The sequence below is a fragment of the Cyprinodon variegatus genome, unplaced genomic scaffold (assembly GCF_000732505.1).
Source record: "Cyprinodon variegatus isolate N-32 unplaced genomic scaffold, C_variegatus-1.0 Scaffold780, whole genome shotgun sequence".
Taxonomy (NCBI): Eukaryota; Metazoa; Chordata; class Actinopteri; order Cyprinodontiformes; family Cyprinodontidae; genus Cyprinodon; species Cyprinodon variegatus.
In genome coordinates this window covers 284,278-294,888 of record NW_015151233.1, presented here as the reverse complement: position 1 = coordinate 294,888, position 10,611 = coordinate 284,278, and the positions used below count along the sequence as shown (strand labels likewise).

General features: G+C 38.3%; 2 protein-coding genes across 3 annotated transcripts in view; both read right to left on the bottom strand.

Annotated features, from left to right (window-relative positions):
- Positions 1-4,762, bottom strand: part of LOC107098467 (zinc finger protein 81-like) — a 7,642-nt gene extending 2,880 nt beyond the window's left edge. The window contains exons 1-4 of one of the 2 annotated variants that reach the window (XM_015396179.1): positions 4,510-4,762; positions 4,049-4,337; positions 3,834-3,961; positions 822-930 (exon numbers count right to left, since the gene is read on the bottom strand). In XM_015396179.1, the coding sequence (XP_015251665.1) occupies positions 822-930; positions 3,834-3,961; positions 4,049-4,325 (514 nt within the window). In that variant the 5' untranslated portion in view covers positions 4,326-4,337; positions 4,510-4,762. Of the gene's footprint in view, positions 1-821; positions 931-3,833; positions 3,985-4,048; positions 4,338-4,509 lie in introns of those variants that run through there. The other variant, XM_015396180.1, reaches the window with a different exon arrangement.
- Positions 4,763-9,000: 4,238 nt separating this feature from the next.
- Positions 9,001-10,611, bottom strand: part of LOC107098470 (zinc finger protein 763-like) — a 10,601-nt gene continuing 8,990 nt past the window's right edge. The window contains exon 4 of the mRNA XM_015396185.1: positions 9,001-10,420. Within this exon, the coding sequence (XP_015251671.1) occupies positions 9,300-10,420 (1,121 nt within the window). The 3' untranslated portion in view covers positions 9,001-9,299. The remainder of the gene's footprint in view (positions 10,421-10,611) is intronic.

Below are 10,611 nucleotides of genomic sequence, written 5' to 3'. Positions count from 1 at the left end.
ATATATATATATATATATATATATATATATATATATATATATATATATATATATATCCTTTGTGTTTCGCCCAAGGAGCAGTGTGGGGTTAAGGGTCTTGCTCAGGGACCCAGAGTGGCAGTCTGTGGGAGTGGGGCTTGAACACAGTAGCGCAGTGTTCTAAGCACTAGGCCACCCATTCCCTAATGGATGGTTTATACTCATAAACTAGGTCGTCTGCATGTATGTTGCAGTTTATGTGGAAATGCCCCCTCCTTCCGCAGGAACCTCTCTCAAATCGTAGGTGACCCCAAACGGTGCTGCAGACAGGAAGCCTCTGATTGGTCAAATCTTCATCCACTCTACTCATGCGAATCTCCTGTTTGGTACCTTACCGGCTTGTTTTGTTTGTATGACCGCGATTGCGGAAAACGACTTATGAAGTCAGACCAGCTAGAAGAGCAAGGTGCGTGAGAACGCTGGGACCCTTTTTCCACCTGGATCCCCGCTCATTTTCGCCCTCATATCCCTCCGTTGTTGGGCAAACTTGCCCCCATTTCCTCACCGCCTCGGCCTTATCTAGACCCACAGTTTGTTACTGATTGTCCCTCTTGTGTTGGGGCGTGGAATAACATACCGCAAACCCCGCTTCAAAATTGAGCATAAATCAAAAATGTCTGCGTCATACCTATGACAACCTCACTGCGACACACTGCTGAGGGAGTATAACCAACCCTTTAGTCAAACAACTGGACACGGCTCACAAAAAGACATTTATCTTGACATTTACAGATTGTGTTGCTTTTCAAATGTTCTTTCCAATTGTTAAATCAGTTACTTACAATCTGGAGTCTTGCACCACTGTCTCATATGCAGGGAAGAACAAGATGGTTTCTTTACTTCTTCCTCTTTCATTTCCAAAGTTGAAATGATTTCCGTCCCTTCTGTTAACTGAACAAAGAATGACATGTGATGAGAACCAAATAACAAGGCAATCTGAATTAGTTTATTCTGACACTCTCACTGGTGATTGAAACTAAACAAGTTGTCTAAATCTAGTTGAAGCACTAAATCAAGCTCAACTAGTTCTCCAATAGACATAAACACAACCCCCTAAAAAAAAACCACCTCACAGTATCATATAAATTAAATAGTAGAAGTAGGATTCTATGACATTTTCACTCTCTTACATCATTGTGAAAGTTTTTCCCCCCACATTTTTTTCAAACATTGTGACAGTTTATTCTGTTTTCTAGGGTTCTCGTCAGCTCTGTCAGGCTGAGGTGTGTTGATGTCTTGCAACACCTTGGTTTTCTTTTTTTTTCTTTTGCAGTAATACTTCTATTGATTTGCTGCCGCCTTTAAAAATCACTGGTATGTATTGTGTGGTCCAGAGGAGTGTGCAGGTTGCTCAGTGATTGCAGGTTTCTTTTATGTGGTCTGTTTGACTTTCTCCAGACACGCTGCTGTCAATAAAAGCCAAACCGCACCACTTAAAAAGCCTTGTTGTGTGTTCTGAAGAAAATCTGAAAAACAGTGCTCTCATGTTGTTATTCTGGAGAAGTGGCACATATATCTGTATATATAATTTCTTTTAATGCACGCAGGGCAAGGACAATATGGGCCAATTGATTATTTTATGTAGTACCGGCAAGAATAAAAAACTATGTTCACCAGAGCGTACACAGTACCCGCTTCATTTTGCATATTATTTTCACTTTTTTAATTTTCACCTTTGTCTACACAGGTTGTCTCACTGAGATCTAAGATCTCATTTAGAAAGGAGACCTATGCCAGCCTTTGTTTTTTCTCTGTTGTACACCAATATTCATAGCAGGTTGGATTTCCAAATAATGTTCAGAATCTTCCAGTATTCTAGCTTGAATAAAAATATCACAGTTTCAATGTTTTAACAAAGTTAAAAATAAATTAAAAAAAAGAGATAGGCAATCATGAAGACAGACTACTGCTTAAATATACTAAATGTTAGAGTTTTAATAAGTGATTCTATTATGATTATTTGCAAGACTTTTGAATTAAACATGCACACCAAAGATGAAATTAGATGTTCTCTAATTTTAGAAGTTCATATTTAGTAAACAACCCTTTAGAATATTATACTTTTTAAACATTTATTTTTAGTAACTTTTAAATCATTAAAAGGCAATCTGCCTGCAGCCATAGCCTGCAGGATACTGAACGAACAGTGTTACTTTCACAAAAGCATTATGTCACTCATACTTCTATACCATGTTAGCTTGTTTTTCAAAGTTGGAAGCTTTTCTGAATACTAACATTTGTTTTCCCTGGAAGCAAGTTGAAAGACAAAATCCTCGCTTTCAAAGCAGCTGCTCAGCAGTTTTAGGTATAGGTAGAACAGAATTCAACTTTATTGTAATTACACTGTCACAAGTACAAAGCAGCCAAATGAACTCTCTGCATTTAACCTATCACTTTGGGGAGAAGTGGGCTGCCATTGTGTTGCGCCCGAGGAGCAGTGTGGGGTTAAGCGTCTTGCTCAGGGACCCAGAGTGGCAGTCTGTGGGAGTGGGGCTTAAACTCAAAAGAGCAATGTTCTAAGAACTAGGCCACCCCTCCACTAAAGGACGGTTTATATTCAGAAACCAGGTCGTCTGCGTGTGTGTTGCAGTTTACGCAGGTGACCGCACAGTGCTACAGACAGGAAGCCTCTGATTGGTCAAATCTACATCCGCTCCACACTATGCGTATTTCCTGTCTGGTACCTTATCGGCTTGTTTTGTATGTATGACCGCCATTGTAGAAAACGACTCGTTACGATGGACCAGCTAGAAGAGCGAGGTGCGTGTGAACGCTGGGACCCTTTTTCCACCTGGATCTCCGCTCTTTTTTGCCGTCATGTCCCTCCGTTGCCCCTTGCCTTTTTCCACTTCCTCACCCCCTCGAACGTAGCTAGACCCACAGCTAGTTCCTGACTGTCCCTCTTGTGTTGTGGCATGGAATAACATAGCGCAAACCATGCTTCAAAATCGGGCATAAATCAAAAACATCTGCGTCATCCCTGCGACAAGCTCACTGCGACACACTGCTGAGGGAGTATAACCTTCCCTTTAGTCCCCTAGGTAGAGAAAGGAGCACAACTGCTTTATACTATTCTTCATACAGCAGTTCCCTCTAGCATTTTCTAGCAGGTAAAAGTCCCAGGAACTATAACAGCATACATTTTAGAACGATTTTTTTTAAAACCTTTAATACGGGAACCTCGTGAGGGGTTTTAAAAAAGGGGCTAGCAGGTGCCAGTGCCCCTGTAGAGCAGGTCTTGCCCCTGGTTATACCCCCCTCTATCATACACTGAAAAAAAAATGTAATCTTAGTAAATTAATTTTTCTTCAATTAAATGTATTTTCCATTGATTTGAGCAGGAATACAGATTGCCTTTGGAATAAAATAATGAAAAAATAACAAATCGGTTGTTTATTTTAAGTGCATCATATCTTATCATGAGATATGATGCATCATATATTATAGGAGGAAAAATACAAATACCTTGGAGAGATTGTTTTTTCACCTGCTCGAATTAAGGTCAAATACACATTCTTACTTATTTAAATCTGTTACTGCAGTTTAATATCTATTAGAACAGTTAGTTCCGGGGTCTGCAACCTAAAATACTAAAGAATGTGCTCTTGCTTTGTTTTTGTTTATCTATATTTACATTTTTTGTGTTGATTATTATTATTTTTTGTATCCTGGTGGAAAAAAAAAAACACTGCCTCGCTTGGTAAACTTCTTTCAGAACCACCACTGAGTTCCCTATCTAAACAAGGTAAGTCCTTCTGCAGGCCTATATCTGCTCTGGCAGTCATGTGACTCACCTTTGACCCTTTTAGGGGGCTCTGAAGGATTTCTGGATTTTCTGCAGACCCTGTTTTGCATTCTTGCCCTTGATTTGACAACCATTGTTCAACCACATCCCCTGGATTGGTCATGTCACCCATGGAGTCTGAAAAAAACAAACAAACAAAACTACATTACTGGAATATAGAAACAGCCATGCCCTGTTCTACAACCCATGTCATTTGTTTTTTACCATCATGTCGCTCCTCTACTTTTAAAGTTTCAGGACTCTGATCGGCGTCACTCCCCACAGACTGGTCGCTGTGTTGTGAGTCCCCTCCGTGTTTGCCCTCAGTCCACTGCAGCTGCAGCCTCAGAGACTCCACCTGCTGTTTGCTGCGCTTCACCTCCACCATGAAGACATCCTCCACCAACCTGCTCACCTCAAACATCGCCGTTTTCAGCAAAGCCTCCATCACATCAGAGAGCTGGCTCTGAAAGGTGACAATGAGGCTGTCCAGGTCCGACATGATCCACTGCACCTATAACCGTCCGCCCCTTAGTGAACTCAACACTTTCACAACTGTTTGGGGAAAATCTTCAAAGTGCCGCCAGTTTGGATCAGCGACTTTCTCTTTAGCGATACATCCATTTATAATAATCACCTGTCAGCAGTATTGTAACAACAAAGGTTATAAAAGGCTTATTGCTTACATGAGATGTCAACCTCGTGATGTTAGCATGCCGCCTAGCATCGGTAGCTAAATCTCTTCAACTGAACAGCGGTAAACCATGGAGCGCGTGCTCTGAACGCAACCTATCACAATAAATCAGATCATCGATATAAATTAACAGATATTGTGATAAAGTGGCTCAACCTAAACTTGTTTTTGTTTTGAATTATTGGTAATTAACATCTACTTTGTGGAGCTTCCTTTTTTTTGCTAATGACATCATGAATGACGCAGTACGGTGGCCCCGACGGCCAGAAAATAAAGCTTTTGGTATTCTTTTTCTTTGCAATAATAATCTTGAATACGAATTTAAATGTGTTTTATGGATTGAAATAAAAATAAATATATAGTCCAGTTTATAACAGGATTACATGGTGGGTTTGGTTATTGTTGTTTTTTACTTGACCTCTTCTTAAATGTCTTAAATCTTTTTTCAGTTTTTGAACTTTCATATTAAGTGATAAAACAACAAAAGACAACTGATTCTTTGAATTTTAAGAACCTACTTTTGCTGTTATTTCCAGGGTCCCAGCCTTCCATATAAACAAAAACCTGCTCATTTTAGGACTGAAACTGTTTATATAATTTATCTTGAGTGATTATTAAAATAATAACCAACTAAATTAATAATCAAATATTTGGTAGCTGCAGTGTGCTCCAGTGGACTTTGAAACATTATATTTGATAAAACCAATTGAGTATGCATTGTTTCATTTATTTTCTTTGGTGCCCCTGATTACTTGATTGTTTTTTGTTGACGTTTGTTTTATTTATATTTCTTTGTTTTGTTTTGTTTTGTGGTTGTTGTTTATTATGCCAGACTTGAATGTTTCTGTGCACTATCAGTGCGTCCCTGTTGTTTCTGTTTTGCAAGAAAAAGTGTAATAAAAAAAAAGAAGGAAAAACAAGAGCAGTTATTAATTAGGCAAAACCTGTTAAAAAAAATTATGAATAAACTTTTTATTATAAAAATCCTTTATTAATGCAAGGTGTACAGTGCAACTGCAAACCTACTTAGACAGGACCATCTACCTTAAACGGACGGCTTGGAAAAGGAGACGAGAAACAGCTAAGGAGCTGCAGGAGCAGCACAGACCAACACAGTTGAGAGAATCTGTCAACAGGAAAAATATTTTGTACTCTAAAAATTTGACCTTTAAAGGAGAGTAGCAGAAGTTACTGAAATAACCCTGTATAATTTCCAATTAGCATTTTGAAGGAGCACATTCAACACTCTGTGGGCGCAGGTAGCCAAAGTTCTGGTTTCTGTAGTTTAGATAGAACACCATAAGTCCTTCTCAAATAGTGGTGCATGAGTGCCCCCTGGTGGTTTAAAATTATTGGATCTTTTGTTTGTAAAAAAAAAAAAAAAAAGATTTTTAAAATGTGTTTGTCTGATTTTGCATAATTTTACTTTATTTCCATTTATTTTAACTTTGTCCTGAAGCTTTACTCTGAAGCTCACCACACTATACAGCAACAGTTGGCAGACAAACAATGTTGGACTGCTGGATGGAGAGTAAGTCCAAAGTCCAAAGTAAGCACGCCTGAAAAGTTTAGCTCTTTGTGTTGACTTTTACAACAACGTATATGTTAAAGAAAAGCATCTGATCCCTCAGCCTCACTAAATGTAAACACATAATTAGGCTAGTGGCAAAAGATGAGCTGTCATCTTTTAAGCCAGATATAAATATATGGTCACCTTCATGCCACCCATCTTCTTAGCTAATGATGAATAAAATATTCCTTTCTAATACATATTGAGCTGATACTATTGTTCTAATAGCTGGCAAAGACTCAATTCAAGTGCAGTTCTTATTACTACAATTACTAATATTTGTTCACTTCAGTCGTTTTCCACAGAGCAGTTCAGATTATTATGTGTAGTGCATACCGGTATGTTAAGGCCTTTTGTTCTTGTTTTTTTTCTGCTTGCAAATACTTCTATGCACAATATATACCTTAACATAAACAACATTCAAACAATATATAATAAAAGGCTTTGTCAAACATTTTTTGGGGGGATGGCAGAATAGGTATAGTGAAGAAATTTATCATCCAACATTATAATGGTACTTTAAGATCCAACTTAGGTGTGCAGTGATATTCAGGTTGGGTTTGAGAACCCCTGACCTAGAGTTACAACAACATCATGGCTGCAGTTGCAGACTATATAAAGACAAACAAAGCACCAATAGTTGTTGTCCTTCCCAGAGAGACGGAGTTCAAATTACAGAAATACGAAGGGGAAAAAAAAATTTCTCAATAAAAAATTAAACATGGTGGCAGCATGAAAGAGACAATACTAGCGTGGGAAAGGATTGTTGACTACGTAAACACTCAAGTTACATCTCAGGGACTTAAAAAAAAAAAAAAACTACATCCAATCCCTGTACTGCATGTTAATCATGTTCTGGAGTGAAGAGGGCTTGGGAGCTGATAAAAGTAAAAAAACAAAAAAAAAAGTTTAATCTGGATAGTTGGACATTTTAATTCAATAATATATGGGCTATAAAAAAGGTAGAAGCTGATTCCACAATTGCATAATATTAATACAGGAAATGGTTTGAGTGAAATCAGCCTACTTTTGAGATGTCAAACCTCAGTGGGACAAATGTAAAATCTGCTCAACTTTTGAAATGGTGAAAGCCCTCAAATGCTGTCCTAAATCTAAAGAAATACCTAAATTTCTTTTCCACTGAAATGAAGCTTCATAGCATTGCTGTTTCAGTCACATATAGACGCTTTTTTCTACATGGTCAATGTTCAGTTTCATAATAGGAGCCTGCTTATTATTATTTTAATTTACCTGGTGTTTTACTATTAATCCTCCATCTGTGCAGCATCAGTGGAACATTTCCCATTCTCACTTATACCGTTACATGAAAAAGAATATATATATATATATATACACACATATATATGTATATGCCAACCTGTATATTTAACAGCCCAGTTTTCATAATGTGGTGAATAAGACATTTTACAGAAATCCAGGTAATGACTCTTAAATCCTTACGTGTACAGCCAAGGGGCCAACACACGGTACTAGGACCTGGCATATAAAGGCCAGTCTGCCCCATGATAACCTGTATCAATCACATTTTCATAGTGATCCAAAGGATCTTTTCACAATTTGCGTTTAGATTTTTATTTTCTTACTTTTTTTTGTTAGCTTCATATAACAATTATACAAGAAACAAGTTCATACCAGGGTTATATAAGGACATTACACAGGAGAAAATAAACACAGAATAGTTAAAGGCTGGTATGTCAAAAAGGAGGAAAAAGAAAACAAAATGAATAAATTGAAAACTGTCAAGAACATATTTTGTTTAAACTGCTTTCTGTTTTTCAAGTTCCTTTATTATGATGATGGGTTTTTGCAAGTTTTTATCTCCCCTCTGAATTAAATTAGGCCTTCAATGAAAGGACACAATTATTTTTTGAACAGCTGATTGGTTGCTGGATGGAGCATTTTCCAGAGTTCAGATCAATCCTGAAAGCTAGCCTGCTCCAGAGCAGGCTTGCCGTTCAGAGTACGTTTCCATTGTGACTAGCCTTGCTAAGAATGAATCCAGCATTGTGTACCGGAAAGTCAGGGTTAAACCTGAAACCTTGATTCGCTAACCTGGCAATTCTGCTTTGTGGTATAGGCCTCTGCACTTCATGCAGTTTTATTTGTAATCATCTCTAGATACAGATATCCATTTCCTTCCTCTGCACAATTATGCCCCCTTTTGTTTTGGTACCTTGTTTATGAAATTGTTATAAAATGTATCAAGGTCTTTAGTTCTGTCACAAAATGTAAAAAAAAAATAGTGACAGATAATGTTACTTCAAACCGTGTATTCTGCTGGAGTGATGTAAAAGCTGAATTTTTGGTCTTTTTATGCAAAATGTCACCTGAGATGAGTATTAAGTTCCACATAATACATCAAAGTCAAAAATATACATTTGCAAAGAAAGGTCAGGTTCAGTTAAGCCTGATAGGAAAAACCCCAGCACACTTTTAAGTCATTTTTGATTGAAAACAACTAGTAGATCACCGAAAATGACTAATCAGAAATATGTACATCTGTAGCACATGATGCACATTAAGCTTACTTAAATCAAATAATTAAAACTGTTCATCCTTCAGTTTTGCCATCTGTACCACTGACTATTTGATGACTTTATCCTAAATTTTACAAAACAGACCCCTTATTTTGCTGAATTTTTAAAGGCTAGAAGCTATCAAAGTAACTTTGATTCCTTGCAATAAGCAAATAATCTAAATTATCCCTTAAATATGTTGAACCATAACAGTAGTAAAAGCCATTAGCTTCAGAAAACACATCTGATGAGATAATAAATCTGTTGGATAAAGAAAACAGTTGCAACAAACTGATATTAACTGTAGAGAAAGCTTTGCATCATTGCCTGGCATATCTCAGTTTGTTTATTCGAATTTGGAAGGAAGAAGATGAGATTAACCACATAATAACATTAAAAGCCAATTTTATTTAGATCCTGTGAAGAAATCAAACACATTTAATCAAATACAGTGAATTAAACCTACAAAGTATGCAGATGCAATAAAGCAGATGACAATAATTTAATAACACGTAGATTTGATCAAATCTTTGTTTTCTTAATACCAAAATATTTACATTTTTTAAATAACTGCATCAAATGTAGGCAATCAATCAAGTTAGATACTTATTCCTATCAATGTTCACTTGATACAAAGGTTATAAAAAGCCCCATTAAATAACACACTCTTTAGTCCTACAGATCTGTCACATGCTTGCGCTGATGGGACTTCAGGTGATCCAGGCGTTTGAAGCTGAGCCCACAGACTGCGCAGCAGTAGGGTCTTTCCCCTGTGTGGGTGCGCTGGTGCACCTTCAGAATATCCGCCCTGGTGAAGCTTTTGTCACACATGCTGCACCTGTGAGGTTTTTCCTGCGTGTGAATCCTTTGGTGCAGCTTCAGGTTCCACAGACGGCTGAACTTGTTCCCACAAACAGCACAGCAATAAGGTTTGTTGCCGTTTTGGCCGCATTTATGTGCTTTTAAGTTTGCGATGGACGGGAATCCTTTTCCACAGTGGCTGCAGAGATGGAGGCCCTGCTCCAGGTGGATCCTCTGATGAACTTTCAGATTACAGGCTTGAGTGAATGTCTTTCCACACTGGTTGCAGACATAGGGGGACCCTTGCGCTGTACCTTTATGGGACTGTTTGTGGGGCTTAAAAGAAGCAGAATTGGGTAAGGATGTAAAACAATGGCTGATGGTGCTGTTTCTTGCTTCATTATCTCCATTTTGATGCTGCAGCCTTTGTTCTAATTGGACTGTATCACTGTATGCAGATGAGAGTTCATATGTAGCAGTGGGGAAATTAATTCCCTGGCCTCGGAAACTGACTCTGCTCCCCATATCACTGGATACCTGATCTGTGTATCGGACGTTTGGTTCCTGAAGATATCCTTCTTCATCTATAAGCAGGCAGCTTAACTCCCCACTCACATCATTGTTTGTCCTAACAGGGGAACTCTCCTCAGGCCCCGTGTTCGGTGGAGACCCAGCCGTGTAACATTGATGCTCAGCTTCTTCAGGGAGTTTCCTGTTATAATGATCCACATAACTAAGGTCATCAGGAAGCTGGGTTGGAGAACCTTGTAGCCCATCAAAGTTACCCATTTCTCCATATCCAGATTTGCCAAAGCTACCCAACTCGTTCAAGACAAACCTGTTCTGGAAATTAGATCCAGAAATGATCTCTGATTGTCCCTCTTGGCTCAACTGTGGTCTCTGGTTAAAATCTGGGTCCCAGTTTACATGGCAAGCTGCGTTACTCTGCTCGCTGAAATGCTTACTTGGTCCTGGTAGATTTGGTGCATCTGTTTCTGAGACAATGAGATAAATGGACTGTCAAGCTGGTGTCAATACCACATTAATAAAGCAACAAAAAGTTAGCCTTTAATCCATTCTATCTTGAATTTTGAATTCATAGGGCCGAAATTATCAAGATCCAATTTTGCGTGCAGTAATTTGCGCTCGCAAACTGGAATTTTGCGCGAGGGGCTGAACCATGGTT